The following is a 20,430-nucleotide window of genomic DNA, read 5'->3' as shown; positions in this document are numbered from 1 at the left end:
TCGATGTCAATTTGGATTTGGTTACGGATTTTGCATTCCTACAATTTACGTATTTGTTGTGGCAGATTGGACAATGCTGTGTGTAAACTCTTTAGATTACGTAGAGGTTGAAATCTTGATTTCAGACAAACATAAAGGGGCGTGTGATGCCCCTGTGTGTCCATCACATGACCAAGACACAATTCCATCCCCCTGGATGTAAATATTATGAAGGTTCTGTTTGAATGACAGCAAGCAGAGATCCTGAAAACCATGAAGATTTGATACAGAAAGTATATTGGAAAATTGTAGAACTTTTCTTTATGCAAAAAATAACCCGTAATACCCCTTTAAAACGGATGGATATTAATGGATTATTACTGATCGTTCTAGTATCAGAGATGTATTGTTACATCTGTGGTCGTCTTAAGAAGCTGCACCTGCAAATATAAGAAACGCACACCGGGAAGAAGGATCTTCTCGTCACCGTCACATCCGGATAATAATGGCCTGTTCTTCCATTTCATGTTTGTTTGGAAACCTCGTTTTGTAGTCAGGCATTTACGTTTCCTGCTGAAATCTCCATTACATAATGCCACTTTATGGCCCAGCTACAATTGTCTTGCCTCCAGCAGTGTTGGGACAGTAGTGAAAACCTATTTGAAAGCTGCGAATAAGTATAGAAAGAAGCAATGTCTCGGGAACGTGATGATAATGGCGCAGTCTGTTCACAATGTTCATGCAAAGACTTTTTTTTTTTTTTAAATCTCTGATGGCCCTACCTAATCCCTGGGGGCTACGTCCTTACTTCCTTTATGTTTTTGCTTTTTACTGTTTTTTCGATTAACTCCATTGCAATAGTTGGGGCTACTGATTTAATTTCAACTTGCCATGAATGTTTGGATCATTGTGCATATTTTTTTTTTAAATGTGTTTATTGAAAATATTTCCCCCCAAAAAAATAGACCGCATCAGGTCTGAGTTAGGCCTCGTTCACAGCTGCGTTAGAGCTCTGTTAGGGGTCTCGGTCGCAGATCTGGCCGAGATTACCTGAAACACTAGCAGATATTGTTTACGGTAAAACCTAGGACACCCCAACGGAACCGATTAAAGTCAATGGGTGCCGCCGATGGCGTTTGTGGTGCAGCTGAACCGTCCCTTGCGGTTTTCTCTTGTTCTGCTCTTCTGACAGAGCATCACAGAAGTATCCAATATCAACCAAGAAAAAGTCAATAAAAAGCATAAACCCATATACCGTCACTGTGGAGAGGAGTGGGAAAGGGGAAGGTAGGGAAAGAGCCTGTTCACATCAGCTTCACCGTTCCGTTCTTGGGTTCCGTCAGATATTTCCGCCAGGGGAACCAATGAACGGAAAGGCAAATGGGAACCATAGCTTCCGTTTGCATTACCATTGAGTTCAATGGTAATGGTTCCGTTGCAAATGGTTTCTGTTTGATTCAGGTCCGTAAGATTTCAGTTTTTCTTTCGCGGAAACAATAGTGCAGTCGACTACGGTATTGACGCAGTCAAAACTACGGAACCCTTACACAACGGGGAAAAAACGGAAACCATTTGCACCAGATCCGTCACCATTACAATCAATGGTGATGCAAACGGAAACCGATCGTTTCAGTTTGGATTCTGCTCCTGGATTCCCCTGACAGAAAGCTCCGACGGAACCCATGAACAGAGTCCCGACGCAAATGTGAACAAATACTTAGATGTCATGCTAATACCCCAGGACCACAAAAATCAAGAAACCATTATCAGCGTTTCACCCAGTTTGTTTCTTACACCACATAAGGAGAGAAAAACAGTCCTGGATAGTCCTGGATAGTCCTGCAGATTTGTGCAGGTAATCGCAATAAAACTTTTCAAAACAGTAAAAACTGCTTCACCGTCACTTCTTTGCTTGACTTTGCCTCTACTCGGTCCATATGCACAATGTATGAAAGATTCTCCAGGTGTAACAGGGGCAGTGTGGGGGAGCCAAATCTGCAAAATTGATTTTCTGCCTGATGCCGCTACATAATATAATAACTTGCTGCATCCTGGTGCACATTTAAATTTATCGGGGTCAAGATGGCCAAATATGCCCATAATGGGTCAGGAGGGGTAAAGGTAGTTAAATAGAACGTTTCACCTGACCATACATGTGCGCCATGTAATAGGCGCTGCTGCACAAACCTTGTCTCACTTTAAATTATTTTCTATTCTCTGTTATTTAGATATCGATGCCGTTATATTTGGCACCCGATATGTAAATATCTCCCTGAACTGTCAATGGGACGTTTCTTTATTTCTAAATTGCAAGGGGATGTGTTGCTTCTCGCTCTGACACTGTCCAATCAGCTATGGAGAGTGTGAGAGCGGCTTGTGCTGTGTGATCTCTCTCGCGAGATCACACAGTCTTGTCATTCTGCGTGCGCGCCCTGCCCTCACGCATGCCAGTATGCGTGCACATCTCCAACGCCGCCGCTCTCGACGATACTCCCGCGCCATGGAACAGAAGATGAGGAGAAGATCTACTGACATCCAGGCGTGTGAGTAGATCTTCTCCTCTTCTGTTCCGTGGCGGTGGAAGCATCGTCTGAAGCAGTGACGTCTGAGATGTGCGCGCAAGCGTGAGGGCGGCGCACGCTCTCTGCAGAACGACAAGATTGTGTGATCTCGCGAGAGACAGCATACAGCACAAGCTGCTCTCACACTGTCTGTAGCTGATTGGACAGTCCACGCGATAAATAACATGCCCCCATGCCATTTAGAAGTAAACGCCCTATTGAGAGTTCAGGGAGTTATTTACATATTGGGCGCCAAATATAACGACACCAATATCTAAATAACGGAGGAGAATATAATTATTTTTTTTTAAAGTGACACAAGGCTTTTGCAGCCCTGCCTATTACATGGGGCACAGTTTCAATTAGTAATGGCAAAAACTTTCTTCCAAATTTCCCTGATCATCGGCAATCCCATGAAAGATGGTAAAAATCTCGGGCCGAACATTTAAAATAATTTTGAGGCATCCTATATATACCCATTCTATACCCCCTACGTGGAGTCATTGTGAATTGTAATGAAGGGAAGTTGAAGTCTTGTAGAGTCAAGTGGTGATGGTCTCTAGGGAGGAAATATCCAATGGGAGAATCCGATTCTTCACCGGAGGCGGCCAACAATCCAATTGTGTATCAGGAGCTGTTGATCAGTGTCACAGAAATTTTCCAATGGGATCTTGTTGATCCAGGGATTTATTCCGATTGCCATAGTGGAGTCGGGAAGGAATTGGTTTCCCTAAGATGAGGAAAGTTCACTTCTGCCTCGTGTTTTTTTTCAGAATAATAGGCTGAACTGGATGGACCTGTCTTTTTTTTTTTCGGCTTCACAAACCCCTTTGCTATGTCATCCACCACAATTCTCATAGAGAGGGTAGGGACTGGACCCGTTTTGTGCGGCGTCTCAGGGACTGTATAATTGTCATTAAGATATCTGGTCGTGTTTGGAGAGCTCTTTACTCACGACACGGTTTACTGAGTGTTTTTAAAGAGGTTTTCTGGTTTACTTATGGTATATTGTAGTAATTTCACATTTCAAATATTTTTTGTGTTTTAGTTGCCATTTTGAAGATCTATGCTTGCTGTGAGTAAATGCTTGCTTGTTTACATCCAAAGTCTAAAACTTTACAGACTAAGAGCCTGTTCACATCTGCATTAGAGGCTCCTTTAGCTGCCCCCATCGCAGATCCGACAGAGATTACCGAAAACAATGGCATGCTGTGCTATTGCTTCTGGTAAAACCACGGACACTCCAATGGAAAGCCGACGGAACTCCTTAAAGTCAAGGTCCGTCGGCCGGCGGCGGTGTCCATCTTGCAACAGAACAGTAGTGTCCGACATTGCCTTGTTCTGCTCCTCAATGGAATACCCTGACACAGATGTGAACAGGGCCTAAGGGTAACTGCAGAAAAGCTGCAGATTTTACCTGGGGGGTTTGCACAGAAAAAACTTGCAGTGGCTTTGACTAGCAGACAAGTGAATGAGACTTTACAAATGTCATCTACATGCTGCAGAATTTTTCTGCATGGAAATTTTACCTGCGGTGTCACTTTAAAATCCGCAGCATGTCCATATGTGTCAGAAAGAGCGTGGATTTGTTGCGCATTTTCCCTATTGAGTTCAATGGGGGCGAAAAATTCTGCAATGAAACCTGCACCAAATGTAATGTTGTGGATTTTGCTGCGAATTTCTTGTGTTTTTGCAGGAAAATCTGCACATTTGGTGCAGGTTTGTCTTGCAGATTTCCCTGTGTACAGGACCGGACTGCCCATCTGGCAATTCTGGAAAATGCCAGATGGGCCGGTGTATGCCGTGGGGCGCTGCCCTGAGCGGTGCACTGGCCGCTACACTAAGCAAGCAGCCTGCTGCCATGGCTAAATGTCATAATATTTTTCTTTTTCATGGCCGGGTCCCAGCCCTGCCTCCTCAATCCTGACCCCACCACCTCATTCCCAGCCCTGCCTCCTCAGTCCCTGATCCCACCTTCTCTATCTATGGCCCCGCCTTCTCAGTTCCCGATCCCTTCTCAATTTCCGGCCTCTCCTCAATCCCCGGCCCCGCCTCCTCAGTCCTCTGCCCCTATCATGTTGCCGCATCTTGCTGCTCTGCGTGAGCACATATTCTCAGCGGCTAGTCCACTCGGTTACAGCGCGGCGACGGGTTCACTGCTTATAATCCGACTGTCTAGTAGCTTCTCAGAAAAACAGACTTCATAGAAAAGTGTGTCCCCAGTTCTGTTCAGTCTCCACAAGGTAAATACAAAATATATATGCAAAGAAATGACTGTGTGAAATCCCCTTCCCCTCTATTGGGGAACTATAACTCCTAGCATGCCCTGACACCTGTAGACCTTCACGACCTGCTAGGAGTTTGTTTTCCCCTACAGTTAGCATTCATCAAGAAACATGTTACCTTATCTAAGGGGTGGTCTTATTCACAGTATATGCCATAAATACCACCTATAGATTCCTGACATCAGGAGAACAGGGGTCCACTTATCCCGTCCGCCGTTTCCTGCCCCCGCATTTTCCATATACTTCAGTGGAGATGTGGCCGTACACAAGCACAGCCACCTTATCATTGCAGAGTATGGAGGATGCAGCGGCAAGAATTGGCAGACGGGGGTCGGGGGACCCCTGTTATCCTGATAAGTGAGAATCCCATAGGTGAGACCTGCACGTATCGGGCATTAATGGCATATCCTATTCATATGCCATTAATGCCTAAGATGGGAATATTAATCACTTCCTGACCAGGTAAATTTTCACGTTTTAGACATGTGTGAATCCAAAAGCAAACTGTTGTTCTGTTACTCTTCCAACCTGCATGTATTTGCTCTTGTTTCTCTCAGAATGTATACGGCGTCCATATTGTGTAAAAAAAAAAAAAAATAAAAAAAAAATATATATATATATATATATATATATATATATAAAAATTTTTTACACCTGGCACGTGCCACTGACACCTGTAAACACATATTTGGCCACTTCTGTAGACTTTAGATACCAAATATGTGCGCATTTCTTACTCCGTGGTGAAGCAAATTTTCCAAAGCTGATTTACGGACACCATATGACCATTACAGAAAAAAGGAAAGTGAGACAGCACAACAAAATCGATACAAAAGTGATCCTCACACTGCGCTGAAACGTTGTATGTGGAATTAAAAAGGATCACTTTTTCATCTATTTGGTTGTGCTGCCTCACTTTCCTTTTTTTTTTTTTTATATTGAAGGGTCATTGGACTGTGACCCAGGAGGCGTCCACCCACCCAATTTGTTTTTCCGGTGCTGCTGATCTGTATCTATCTACATGACCATTACAGATGTTGTGAAGTTGTAGAACACCGTCAAAAAATTAGACACCCCAAGGGATTTATTTAACGGCATATCAAAAAAGTGAGAATGTGCAGCGTAAAATATCTGCAGCATGTGGATGAGATTTGTAAAATCTCAGGTATTTACCATGTACTGTAATCCGCTGCAGACTTTACCTGCGCAAATTCACAGGTAAAATCTGCTGGAAATGCGCCACATGTAAAATCAGACAGACGGCAAATTCAGACAAACGTGAATAACGTCGTGTTCTGCGCAGGAAAATCACACGCAGCACACGGACCCATTGATTTATGAACGGCCGGCACCCGGCCGGGAAACCCTGTCGTGTGAATGAGGCCTTAGAACATTAGCAGCAATTTCTCATATTTTGAATACAATTTCAAAAGCCTCCTTTTTTTTTTTTTTTAAGGTACCAGTTCAGTTCTGAAGTGGCCTTGAGGGGCCTATATATTATAAACCCCCATAAAACACCCCATTTTAGAAACTAGACCCACAAAGTATTTAATACAGCGTTTAGAAAGTTTATTAACCCTTTAGGCGTTTCACAGGAAATTAAAGCAAAGTAGAGGTGAAATTTACAAATTTCTTTTTTTTGTCCGAAAATCCTTTTTATACATTTTTTTTCTGTAAAACAGAAGGTTTTACCAGAGAAACGCAACTCAATACTTATTGCCCAGATTCTGCAGTTTTTAGAAATATCCCACATGTGGCCCTAGTGCGGTAATGGACTGCAGTAGCGGACTCAGAAGCAAAGGAGCATCTACTGGATTTTGAGGCCTTCTTTTTATTAGGCACCATGTCCGGTTTGAAGAGGTCTTGTGGTGACAAAACAGTGGAAACCCCCCAAAAGTGACCCTATTTGGCAAACTACACCCCTCAAGAAACAAATCGAGGGGTATAGTGGACATTTAGACCCCAGAGGTTTTTTGCTACGTTTTGTGGAATTTGGCTGTGCAATTGAAAATCAAATTTTTACGATAAAAGGTACACATTTTTAAAAAAAAAAAGGAATAAAGGAGAAAAAGCCCCGCAACATTTGTAAAGCAATTTCTCCCAAATACGGCAGTACCCCATATGTGGTCATAAACTGCTGGTTGGTCAAACGGCAGAGCTCAGAAAGGCAGGAGCGCTATTTGGCATGTAGATTTTGCTGGATTGGTTTCTGGGCGCCATGATGTATTTGCAGAGCTGCTGAGGTACCAGTACAGGGGAAACCCCTTAAAAGTGACCCCATTTTGGAAACTAGACCCCTTGAGGAATTAATTGTAGTTTTCATGGGGCGACTTTTTGATCAGTTTTTATTCTATTTTTTAAGAGACGTGGTGACTAAAAAACAGCAATTCTACTATTGTTTTTTATTCCTTTTTTTTTCTTTTTAGAGCGTTCACCATGCGCTATAAATGACATTCACTTTATTCTGCGGGGCGATACGATTACGGCGATACATTATGTTTGTAATTTTTTTCATGGCGTTTGCACAATAAAATACTTTTTTATAAAAAATAAATTCTTTTTTGTGTTGCCATTTTCTAAGAGCCAGAACTTTTTTATTTTTCTATCAAGAAAGTCATTTGAGGACTTTTTTTTTTGCGTAATGAACTGTAGTTTCGATCAGGACCATTTTTTGGGTACATTTCGACTTTTTGATTTTCTTTTTAGTCCATTTGTTTGGGAGGTGAAGTGATCAAAAAATTGTGATTCTGTTATGGCGTTTACCGCGCGGGATAAATAACAAAAAGCTTTTGTAGTTAAGGCTGTTGTGGACGCGGTGATACCAATTATGTATAGTTTATTTGTTTGTTTATATTTTTTTTAATAATAAAGGACTGATAAGGGTATGTGCACACACACTAATTACGTCCGTAATTTACGGACGTATTTTGGCCACAAGTAGTGGACCGAACACAGTGCAGGGAGCCGGGCTCCTAGCATCATACTTATGTACGATGCTAGGAGTCCCTGCCTCTCCGTGGAACTACTGTCCCATACTGAGAACATGATTACAGTATGGGACAGTTGTCCAGCAGCGAGGCAGGGACTCCTAGCGTCGTACATAACTATGATGCTAGGAGACCGGCTCCCTGCACTGAGTTCGGTCCGGAACTTGCAGCCGAAATACGTCCGTAAATTACGGACGTAATTAGTGTGTGTGCACATACCCTTAGGGAAAAAGGGTGATTTTTACTTGTATTTCTTTTAAACTTTTTTATTTTTACACAACTTTTTTTTTAAACTTTTTTCTTTTGTCCCACTAGGGGACTTGAAGGCAGGAAGCCCTGATCGCAATTCTAATGCACTGCACTACATCTTCGGCCTGCTACATGTTAGCGGGCGGCGATGGTTGCGATGGCAACCGGAGGCCTAACAATGGCCTCCAGCTATGCCATCTACGGAAGCCTAGTGGGTCCTGACATGTGTAGTGCAGTGTATTGGAGCTGTCAGCTACTCGCTGACGGCAAGCATAGTGGGTCCTGACTTTGATAATATTCGATAACACTAGGTTATTCTAATATTGTTCAGGCACCTGGCGGATAGTTAATGTGCCTTAAATAGTCCTGTGGTCAACAGGGATTGGTGAGACACTTCTGAATTTCACTTGCGCTTCGGGAGCGGAGGACATTAGCAGACGCCGGCGCCCTGGAGGAGGGACAGGCTGCCGGAGAATGTACGACAGGGACCACTGGCAGAAGTGGGACCCGCCGCTGCCTTTACAGCAATCTGCTGTATGAAGATGATTTCATTGTTTACCAGGGACAGCTCTGTCATTCTAGTATATTAGCGGCTGTACCTGGGATTACATCTCAGAGCAGCTCAGTCCCAGTCAAGTGAATGGGACTAAACTATAATTCCAGGCACAGCCGTGACTATACCTGTGTGGACAGTTTGTTACAATTGTTTCGATACATTTTACCTACACTGATACACTGTAACAAACTATAAGGAGAGGGTTTCGTGCTGTGTTTCGCTTATAGAGGATTAAAGAAAGTAAAGAAACCTCATCTACGCTAAGGGTTTGTCCACACGTAACGGAATTGCTGCATATTTTCCGTCCGGAATTGCGGACGGAAAATACACAGCAGAATACAGTAGCCGCAAAGTGGGTGCACACCGCGTAAAATTTCCGTGCAGAAATTCACCTGCGGTGCGTATTTTTCGTACCCCAGCATGTCGATTCCTGCTGAGGAACATGGACAGAATTGCTGCTGTCACCATCTTCCAGCATTGAAATAAACGCAGCAAGATACGCACCATTTTCTGCAGTAAAAAACACCGGTTTTTCCGCAGCGGAATTTCTGCTACTTTCTGCGGAATAGGTGCTGACATTTTTTGCAGCAATTCAGTTACATGGGGACAAGACTTAATGGAAACCTTTTTTTTTGTCTAGACGTAGTGGATGGCCCCGTGTTACAGCAGCAGGAATAGTTTCTTAGCCTTTGATTGTAAACAAGAAAGTTTCTATTCACAATCGGCAAGCACAGGTCTTGAAACTCGTTAGAAAATTAAAATACAGCATACATTAGAAAGTGACTGATTTTGTGCTTTGAGGCTACTCTTGTTTTTAATGTCAGTAAGCCACGGATGCAGCGCGTATCACCATGATACATATGGATGTGTATGGAGTATAGATGACTGTATTTCTAATTCTTGTTTTCTTTCCCCAGAGATGTGAATTGTGTCCTCATAAGGATGGAGCGTTAAAGCGTACTGACAATGGAGGTAAGACCACGTACTACAATTGCCCGTTATTTTATGGGGGAGCAGGTTTGTTGTTTGGTCATCACGAGGACTTGTATTGTCTGTTCTTGCACTCCGGTAAGAGTCCTGCATGGAGGTGGATCATTATGTTAATGCTGCCAATTTGGTCGTTCCCGTTAATCGTTAATCTGTCTGACTCTTGAAGTGTAAAGTTTATTAGTCACCATATGATTTTACTTCATGTGCAAACATTGCGTTATCACTGGAGATCTTACCGTGGGGACCCCCCACCAACGCCTAGTATAAAGGGGCTGTGGTGCTCAATAACGCAGTGGTAGCTTTTGTTTTTAAAATGGCACTCGGTCGGAATTGCAACATAGCGCCTGCTTGAAAGTGGCACGGTTTTGGAAAAAAAACTTGTTTTTGTCATTGGTGGTACTTGAAGTCTGTTAGGTCAAGTAGGTAGGGTGGTCTTCATGTGACGACATCATTTTCTGCATGTTGTAGCCTCCGGTGACAGACCCACTCTTAGGCTATGTTCACACGCTTAGCATAAACGGCTGTAAAATGCGGAGCTGTTTTCAGGGGAAACAGCTGTTGCAGCAGGCGTTTTTTGCAGCGTTTTTTTACGGCCGTTTTTGGGGCTGTTTTTCTATTGACCCAATGAAAAACGGCTCCAAAAACAGCTCAAGAAGTGACATGCACTTCTTATTTACGGGGTGTTTTTTATGCGCCGTTTTTTTTTAAAATGGCCACGTAAAAAACGCCCCGTGGGAATGGAACACCGTTTTTTCCATTCAAATCAATGTCCGCATGTTTGGAGGCGTTCAGCCCCCGTATTTTCAGCTGCCGTTTACGGCCCGAAAAATGGCTGAAAATAGGCCGTGTGAACATACCCTAAAGGCTATGTACACTTTTGAAAGCGAGAGTGATTGGTGCAATTGGTGCAATTGGTGTAATTACTTTTTATTAAAAATTATGTTTACTTTTTCAGATGCAGCTGCTTTGTATTCGGCAAACAGAGCAGCTGTATCTAGCGCTGAAACCTATATCAGTCAGGTCTGCGGGACTGACTGGTTTAGTGACAGCGGGTCGGATCCACCTGCAATTGATCACATCTAACTTATGAACTTGGTCCCATGTGTCAGAGACACGCAGGAACCGCTGACCTGACTGATTCAGGCTTCAGCGCTAGATACAGCTGCTCTGGAAACGTATTTAGAAAGTTGCACAAAACACACTTATAGACGTGTGTGTGTGTGTGTGTGTGTATATATATATTTCAAAGGTGCACATAGCCTTTAATTGGCAGAACAAACTAGGCTTTGATGAAGACTGTGTAAATCAAGTCTCCCGTAGACCTGTCATTTGCCTCATGGCGAGCCCCATCCCCACATGTGTATTTGCGTACGAGAAGGGAGACACCTCTGACTTTCTCTATCTCCTCTGGAAACGAGGGATTGGACAGGTTGAAATAAATCTGATGTCTAGGGCCAGCTTTATACTGAATTCCGTTACATTCTTATACATACTATCCACCAAAAGTTGTTTTTTTCTGACACTGTGCGGTGTGCTGTATTTTTTACCGCAACCCCATTCAAGTGAATATATCTGTGTTCCAGTTTCGTAGGGGGTGATTGCCATTTAATCAATTCTCTAATATATATATACATAGAGTAAAGGTATGTTCACACGCAAACGCAAAATACGTCTGAAATTACGGGGCTGTTTTCTGGTAAAAACAGCTCCTGAATTTCAGACGTAATTGCAAGTACTCGTGTTTTTCGCGGCGTCCATTACGGACGTAATTGGAGCTGTTCTTCATTGGAGTCAATGAAAAACGGCTCCAAAAACGTCCCAAGAAGTGTCCTGCACTACTTTGACGTGGGCGTAATTTTCAGCGCCATCTTTTGACAGTGAAGCGTAAAATGATACCTCGTCTGCACAGAACATCGTAAAACCCATTGCAAGCAATGGGCAGATGTTTGCAGACGTATTGGAGCCGTCTTTTCTGGCGTAATTCAAGGCGTAAAACGCATGAATTACGTCTGAAAATAGGTCGTGTGAACACAAGCCCCAATTATTTTTACCTTTAATACAGTCTTTGTAGTCGTCCTGTTCCTCCCTTTTTTAAATGAAACCCAGAGAATTGGGGATAGAAGTGGAGACTGCTTATGATTCAATATACATCGACTCTTTAAAAATGATCACATGTTTGCAATGTGATTAAAGTTCAAAGAAACTCGATTGTTTAATTTTTTTTTCCTTCCAACAACTTAACTAAAGCTATGGTCGTATTTAGTCTGGATTCCCACGGAAGTCCGCATCATGTACAGTAGCAGCAAAGTGAAGAAAACGAAGCAAATCTCAGCCACACATTGCGGGGGGGGGGGGGGAACAGCAAAAAAACGCGCGTAATGTGTTTTGCGGTGAGACTTTCAATTCCGCAGCACGTCAAGTTGTGTGTTTGCGCCATAGACTTCAAATAGGAGCCTAAATTGCACAACAGATGAGTTTAGTGGTTTGTGCAGTGGAAACGCAGTAAGGACTTGTCCACACGTAACGGAGTTAATTTTCTGCAACAATTCCGCAGAAACTAGCAGACATTCCGCTGCAGGAAAACCGCACCATTTCCTGAGTTTTTTACGAAAGAAAATGGTGCGGATTTTGCAATTCAGTCCTCTTTCTGCTGCAGGAATTGACATGTGGCGGTACGAAAAATGTGCACCGCAGGTGAATTTCTGCTGAGAATTTTGTTACGCAGCGTGTGGACGAGATTTGTTAATCGCCCACTTTGCTGTTACTGTATTCTGCGTATTTTCGGTCTGCAATTCCGGATGGAAAATATGCAGCAAATCCGTTACATGTGGACAAGCTGTAAAAGCGCTGGAAATCCACAGGTGCGCATATATACGTTGCTTGTATAATCAATGTTTAACACTGAACCCTCTGGAATAAGCGATGCAGAAAAAAAAGCTGCGTTTCCGTAGCAATATGCGCATCAAAAACGCATTTTTGTGACCGAATATCTGCGTTGATTTTTTAAAATTCCACTGCAGATTTTCAGTGTAGTAACATACCCTTAAAGGTTTGTGTGTCTTGTACCCTCTCCAATAGACGCCTAAAAGGCAGAAAAACCGGCGTTGAGGTTACCAATGTGAACAGACTATAATCTTAAACAGTCCTGCATGCTTCGTAACAAGCCCGCTAGTCATCCATGTGATATTAAAACGTAATTGCTTCTTTAAAGCGTTCCGAGCTTTGATCTGTCCGTGGTTATGTCATTACAGCAGGGTGTGGTTTTATTTTTGCATGTTTGTTGTGATGCGGATGATTTGACTCACGGAGGACTGTATTTGTGTAAGGTCAATAGTTATACAATGCAGACTTCCTACTAACGGCTTGTGCAGACTATGTTCTTCTTTGAATCCATCTCTTTTTTTTTTTTTTTATTGATCCAGTGCAACTAAATGAAATGGAAGCCTAAAATATATTTTTTAAAAACTCTTTGCATAGTTGCTTTCTTATTCATTTTACCGTTTGAGGCCAAATGTTCCTATGAAGACCTATGTGTATCCATGGTAACAGACTACCCAACAAACAAACATGTAGTCTGATCCTGCAATCATGTAATACTCCTCTTCATCTGTTCCTACTTCTTGCTAACGTGCATTCAGTAGGTTAGATGTAAGGGACAGATTGAAGAGAGTATGACCGCAGAATGAGACCACAGGGTTACTTTGTAGTCTGTTACCATGGAGACATATAGGTTTGCATAGAAGCTGTAGGAGCAAAACGGTAGATTTTTAATGAAAACTATTTACAAAGCTACTTCCAATGGCAGTGCAGCTATTATATTAACATGCAGTTGTTGTCCCATAGTAGCAGAAACCCCGAAGCACCGGAGCACAGCCATACAGACATTCACTTTACCACTTGCTAGAGAAATCTATCACTTGTAGCATGTTCAGCTCCTGGTTACTCTGAAGCTTTCCATTCTCTTGGGTACAATCAGTTGTGGCGCCAACGGTTAAATAACCGCAGTAAGTTCGTGTAATGTCCCCCTGAGGGAACGTCCGTGCAGACATTACACACTTTCCAGTCTTTTCTGTGTTGACTTTTGCAGTATAGTCCTAAACATAAAGCCCAAATGGAAAGTATAACGTTTGCTCATTCCGCTTATTGTACCAATATCTCGATGCCAATTTCCTGTACATTCCCTGGTACTGTTGTGTGGGCATTAATTGTCTGTAGGTTTGTTTGGTCAGTGTGATGGTAGACGGACTGCACACCAATCTTCTTTTTTTTATTTTTTTTATTTTGGTCTTGTTTTGTTGTATTTACTCAGTAATAGTATTTGGAAGTGGGCTGCATTGGATGATACCCAGGCCTGTGGTTTCCAGTGACTATCATTATAAGGGTATGTGCACACACACTAATTACGTCCGTAATATACGGACGTAATTCGGCAGCAAGTACCGGACCGAACACAGTGCAGGGAGCCGGGCTCCTAGCATCATAGTTATATACGATGCTAGGAGTCCCTGCCTCTCCGTGGAACTACTGTCCCGTACTGAAAACATGATTACAGTACGGGACAGTTGTCCTGCAGCGAGGCAGGGACTCCTAGCATCGTACATAAGTATGATGCTAGGAGCCCGGCTCCCTGCACTGTGTTCGGTCCGGGACTTGCGGCCGAAATACGTCCGTCAATTACGTACGTAATTAGTGTGTGTGCACATACCCTTACTTGGTGCTTTCGTTGAATCCTGTAGAGCGGAGTCGCATGCATTGTCAGAACTTAAAATAGAAAAAGCAAAAAAATGTCCGCCTGTTGCTTTGACTACATTCATTTATTTGTTCAGCGATCCGGTTTTGTTGTCCTCCAACGTGGTACACACACGCGCCGGAGGGAAGCTGAGGCCAGAACTGATCCCATGCTTTCCTATATGAGCAGTTTTGGAATGCGATGCTGGACAGAAACTTTGCATAGACACCAGACCGGTGCACAAATTGTCATCAGTTGGGTCCAGCTCATCATAAAACAACTCTCCGGATACAACGAATGTGTGTTCCCAGTCTTATAGGGGTTTCTCATAAAGATTTTGACGGTAACACCTGTTCATATGCCCTATTAGGTGTTTGCCGGAAGTGCCCGCAGCTGATCACTATGGCAGCTCTAATCTGAAATGACATGCTCAAGGTGTGTAGAGTAATCATTCCCTCCTTTCTGCTGTCAGAGGATCTGTCACTAGGACTCTGTTCACTCCATGTTTTTTGCATCCTGTTTAAAGTTTACAGTTCTTTTTCAAGATTAGAAAAAATACTTTCAAAATGACATGTAAAGGGAAGCCTCTACTGTTGCATCCTGTTAGCGATGACTTATAAGAGAACAAGAAAAAACAAACCAGGGGCCGTCTCCAGAAGACGGCGCGCATCATTTTTGTGTCCAGTTAATTCCTAAATGGAAACAGTCAACAGGTTTGAGGGCTCAAAACTGCTGACAGAGCGATATAGCAGAGGGGGAGGGCATTGTAAACCTTTTGTCTTATTCATGCAAGTTGCATGACCGAGAAATCGATGTTTAATTCCCCCCTGCGCCATGGTTGCAAATGCCACTGAGACGGGCACTTGATGTGGATGTGTTCCTGGCTACTCCAGACTGCATGCTGTCAGCCCTGCCCTGAGGGACGGCTCTAGCTGACTCCTGATTGGCTGCTAGAGCTGTCAGAGCAGAGTGTGACACCTACGACCGCCGTGTAGGGGGAATCAAACGTCGGGAATCCAAAGGTATGCTTACAATGCCCTCCCCCTCCTCTATATCACAGATTTTCTTTAATGGTAAATTTGACAAACAAAAAAGACAAACTTTTCAACAGAATGCAAAAACATGGTGTGAATAGGGCCTAAGTGTACTGGTTCTTAATAACCGGACAGGCATTTATGATTTCAACCCAGTAATGAACCGGCTATAAATTCAGAAATTTCTGGTACTGGGGTGTATGGCTACGTGCACACGTTGCGTAATTTGATGCGGAAAATCCACACCAAAACCGCAGGTGTACGCACGTAATTCCGCAGCTAAAACTGCACCTAATGGTGCGTTTTTCGATGCGTTTTTAGGTGCGATATTTACATTTTGATGCGGAAATAGGTGCGGTTTTATGCTGCGGATTTTGATGCGGATTTCTTTAAAACTATTAAGAAATCATTCGCAAGCGGAAACGCTAGATAAATTGACATGCTGCGGATTTTAAAATACGCACCGCATGTCAATTTACGCGCAGAAAGAAAATCTGCACTGTGTAGATGAGATTTTTTGAAATCTCATTTACTTTGCTGGTACTGTATTACACTGCAAATTTGCCGCACGCAGATCCGCGCAGAAAAACCGCACGTAATACGCATCGTGTGCATTGAGCCTTAAAGAGGTTTTAGTGTAAAAGCCTTTTTGCAAACAATGACGTGTATTGTTGATCTTAATTGATTGTCCATACTTAAATATTATCGTGTCGGCGGCGGTATTGATAAAAGAAAAGGAGGGTTGTTTAGGGTGGAGCAAATGTTAAAGGGGCTGTATTTTTATACTGATGACCTATCCACAGGATCGGTCATCAGTATATGATCGGTGAGGGTTGACATCCGGGCCCCGCACGATCAGCTGATCCGGCTGTCTCCAGTCACCGGAAGCTATGCGGGAGTCGCTGCAGGAAGCAGATGGCTCCAGTCACTGTATAGCGGCCATGCTGGGTTACTGCAGCTCTGCTCCTATTCACCATTCATCAGTATAAAAATACAGTAGCCAACTTGGATAACCCCTTTAAGAGTCAAATAGCTGGTATGCCTAGAAATGTGATGTTTTGTTTTCTATTGATGTCTATAGAAGTTGTTTATGAGTGGTGTTTGTGGTACTTTGTGCATACTTGGCTAAATAACTTAAAGGGACACTCCGCCCAAAACTAAACTTTCCCATGTGTACCATTATGGTTTTCCATGTGTCAGTCTCACCTGTTATTTATCTCTATATATCAGTGTGATGGTTGCTTAGCTGCAGTGTGAATCCGGCTCGGTGACTACTTTTTCTACTTGAGTCTATGGAGATCTATGTGTCACCCATCACAGGCTTCAGCAGTTCCTGTACAACACTAGTATTAAACAGGGGGGGGGCAGAAACTTCTATCATCAGCCACCACTGATACTTAGACCAGTTCCTGTCACACAGGTGTAGAAGAATATAGTGCATCCTCCCTGTCTGTATACTTATGGTTTCTCAGCTGATTTAGAAGAATATAGAGAGAATGATAATCATAGTGTCCCCCAGTATGCAGAAATGGTATGATCATTAGCTGGTCATGTGATGCTGTGCTGAAGCATCATGGGATTGATAGCAAAGCAGAGAGGAAGAGAAAGCTGGGGAAATCTATGAATCAAGATGAAGATTTTTTTTAAAGCACAGACAAGGCAGCAGCTCAAAAAGTAAGTACAGTATACATAAGAAAAAGTGTAGTGTGGGGTATACAGTCAGGTGAGGGGTGCAGACATGGTTGTTTCCACTGGAGTCCTCTTTAAGGGGGAGTTCACACAGAGTTTTCTGGGCAAAAAAATGGACAAAAACGCCTCCCATTGATTTCAAAGAAGCGACATGCCCTATTTTCGGGCGTTTACGTCTCTGACCTCCCATTGACATCAATGGGAAGCAGAAAAAGCGTTTCTCGCAGCGTTGTTTTGCCGCGGCTGAAAAATAGCCAAAAACCGTGGCAAACGGCGTTCAGGCAGGTCAAAATCTGCCTCAAAACTCAAGACAGATTTGAGGCCGATTTTTCTGCCTGCAAAGAACTCTGTGTGAACATTGCCCTAATGTCTTGACGTTCGTTACATTGACGGCCTTCTTTTACTGTGGCTAGTTTATTTTCATTAAGAAAGAAGGGAGTCATGTTTTTATTCATCTTGTAGTAATAATGAGATGTAAAATATAATTATTCCTGATGTTTGTGATTTGTCTTTCACCTTTTCTACATTCGGACTATTATAATATCTCGCTGTTTCCGTCTGTTCTGGGATATACGATTTTATGTATATGTCTGTGTGTGGGATCCTGGAGAATATACAGGTCAAATGTGAGAAGACTATTCCCTATTAATGGCGAATAGTTGAGGGACAACGCCCTGTGCACGATCTCCAGACATGCAGGAACCTACACGTGTAGGTAATGGATCACTCGCTCTTGTTCTGCTAATCCCCGCGTAGCCTGATGGACCCAGAATACATCACATGTTGTTCCTCGCCTTCCTGGCAGGGTACGAGCTGAGGTGAAAAGGGAGCGAAAAAATGCCAGATGCTGTTTATAAAAATCCCATTTTTATCGTATTCATTATGTATCAACGTTTTGTCTTCATTAGCCTCAGGAATAATACATGCCAGATGGAATGGATTTATCTCTGTTCCAACTTGTACCTTGAAGCTTTGGAAGTTGTTTCTGTGTTTTTGGGAGGCAGCCAGATGTGGGGTTTCTATATTGAAAAAGTACATTTACGCTTTACACAACTGGACAGTCGCTTCTATGTCAGGGGCATTTAGATGAATTTGGACTGTTACCTGCAGAATAGCTCAAGATAAATATCTGTATTTAGCATGCAAATGGTTAAAGTTGACCAATCCGTCGTATTGTCTGTTATAGTAAATACTTGGATTCCCCATGAAATAACCATTCTGGACATTTTTCTTCTCAGAACTTTGTATTTTGCTATTCTTCGTTTACTCCTCCTGTAAATGGATGAATAAATCGACAACGGAGTGTTACAATTCCCCTTGTTAATACTATCCGATATGGTCATCACTGATTGGACGGTGTCAGACTGTGTAGGGAGAACCAGTGGAATGGTAACACCCAGTTGTCAATGTATTCATATATTTCCAGGAGGACTAAATGAGGCACGGCAAACTGCTCCTCAGGTAAGATGGGATTGTTATGAGTCCATCAACCCCACTGAAGAATGCTGCGTTCTGCATCTGAAATATAAAAATGTATAATGTTTTTATCAGAACCACAAGTTTCCATCGTGGAGTATGAATGACGACTGATTTTATATATATATATATATATATATATATATATATATTTCAATGCAATTTAGAATGCCAAATTAGACCTACAGGAGCTAGAATCAAAGACCCCACCCCCACCCGAGGGTTTAAAATCCAAATCATCCCATTAACTTCACTATAATCCACCGACCGGTAAGTGTGTGATGTGATCAGGGAGAATCTCTCTTTACATTGATAACTCTTCATTCAGATTATTCACCATCAGATCTTCACAGCTTGCACCTCATTCAGACTCTTCATTCTTCTTTCCACCAGACAGCGGCTCCTTCTTTTAATTAGCAACAAGTTGTGGAAAAAAAAAGACGCCTCTTTGATTGCGTAGCACGACACGGTAGCAATATTTTTAAAGGAAATTTTGTTTTATTCACAAAAATTCAGAGTAAAATTAGGGCTGGGAGATTAATCAAAACAATATCGATTAGTTCGTCATTTCGGTAAAGCACGATTCTGATTCTCAAATCAATAATACCCCGGCTTGTCATTTTGGTGGACCTGCGGGAGAGGGTCCTGCAAGAAGAAGCTACTGGAGCACAAAGAGGGGCAGAGCAGCCAGTTCATCACTTCTCTACACACAAACGTCTCCCGAATCCTAACCTGCCCAGCATCCGCTTTCCCCAACATCTTCACCCACATCCACACATCATGCCAGACCATCTCACCGCGCTGCACACCTGTCGGTGCCCCTCACCTCCCACCATGTCGTAAGGTGAAGATGAGATACCCGGACACGCACACTGGATCCTGCAGGCTCCGAGGGCAAGAGGAGAGACTCAAGGACGAGGATACTGCAGCCAGGTAAGTATGAAGTACACTGAACGACAGAGGCAGCCTAATATTAATAAAGGAGAGATAGACACGGTCTATGAGACAGTCGCACTCCTCTCTGTCGTTTAGACAGTCACTCCTCTCTGCATATGCGTGTTTCTGATATACAAAGACAAAGACTTTATATATTAGACATAGAGGAGGGTGACACTGATCTAGAGAGTAGAGCGAGTCTTATTTGCAGCGTCTGTCTCCTTGAATAAAGCAGCCATGTTTTTCTAATTTCACCTGTCGCCTCTCCTGAAATATCTGTTTTAGTGAATAATTGTATACCCCATAATATAACAATTCTAGAGAATCTTTTCCCACAACTCTACATTGTGCCGTTCCTCTGTTACTCCTAGAAATGTATAAATAAATTGACAACTGGGTTACCAGTTGGGGGTGTGTCCCTGCACAGACTGACACTGTCCAATCAGTGATGACCGAATGAGCCTGTAGGGACACGCCCCTTTTGAATAGGCAAATGGTAACACCCAGTTGTAAATTTATTCATAACTTTCTCGGAGGAATAACAGAGGAACAGCACAACACATAGTTCTAAGAAAATAAGTTCTAGAATTGTTATTTCATGGAGAATACAAGTATTTAGTAGAACATAGATGTCAGGAGAGGTGACCGGTCCTCTGAGGGATGGAGAAGACAAGGTCTCCCGTGGAGTAGTTTCCTATATAGCGTGCACTGATTTCTGCTACCTGTGATTTCTGCTACCTGTACACTGAAGACTACGATGCTCAGAAAAGCTGTCACAAGTACAAGAATAGACAAGGCCTTTCCTCTACGTTCCTTCATCTGCATGTAATATACTGAACAGTGTGATTGTACTGAGCTTATTGTAACCCCGAAGTCTCATTAGGAACGTCTCTCCTTTATAATTCCATACACCTCCCGCGTTTACATGCTGCTCCGGCCTCGTGTTATTCTCTGCTGGG

The 20,430-nt window shown here is 42.9% G+C and overlaps 1 protein-coding gene across 6 annotated transcripts in view; it reads left to right on the top strand.

Annotated features, from left to right (window-relative positions):
- MLLT10 (MLLT10 histone lysine methyltransferase DOT1L cofactor) overlaps positions 1-20,430 on the top strand; it is a 216,530-nt gene that overhangs the window by 63,308 nt on the left and 132,792 nt on the right. For all 6 annotated transcript variants that reach the window (XM_075827571.1, XM_075827575.1, XM_075827572.1 and 3 more), the window contains one exon: positions 9,535-9,589. In XM_075827571.1, the coding sequence (XP_075683686.1) occupies positions 9,535-9,589 (55 nt within the window). The remainder of the gene's footprint in view (positions 1-9,534; positions 9,590-20,430) is intronic.

This window comes from Rhinoderma darwinii, chromosome 5 (assembly GCF_050947455.1).
Source record: "Rhinoderma darwinii isolate aRhiDar2 chromosome 5, aRhiDar2.hap1, whole genome shotgun sequence".
Taxonomy (NCBI): Eukaryota; Metazoa; Chordata; class Amphibia; order Anura; family Rhinodermatidae; genus Rhinoderma; species Rhinoderma darwinii.
The sequence above is the reverse complement of the archived record's forward strand: the minus strand, read 5'-3'. Positions and strand labels throughout refer to the sequence as shown.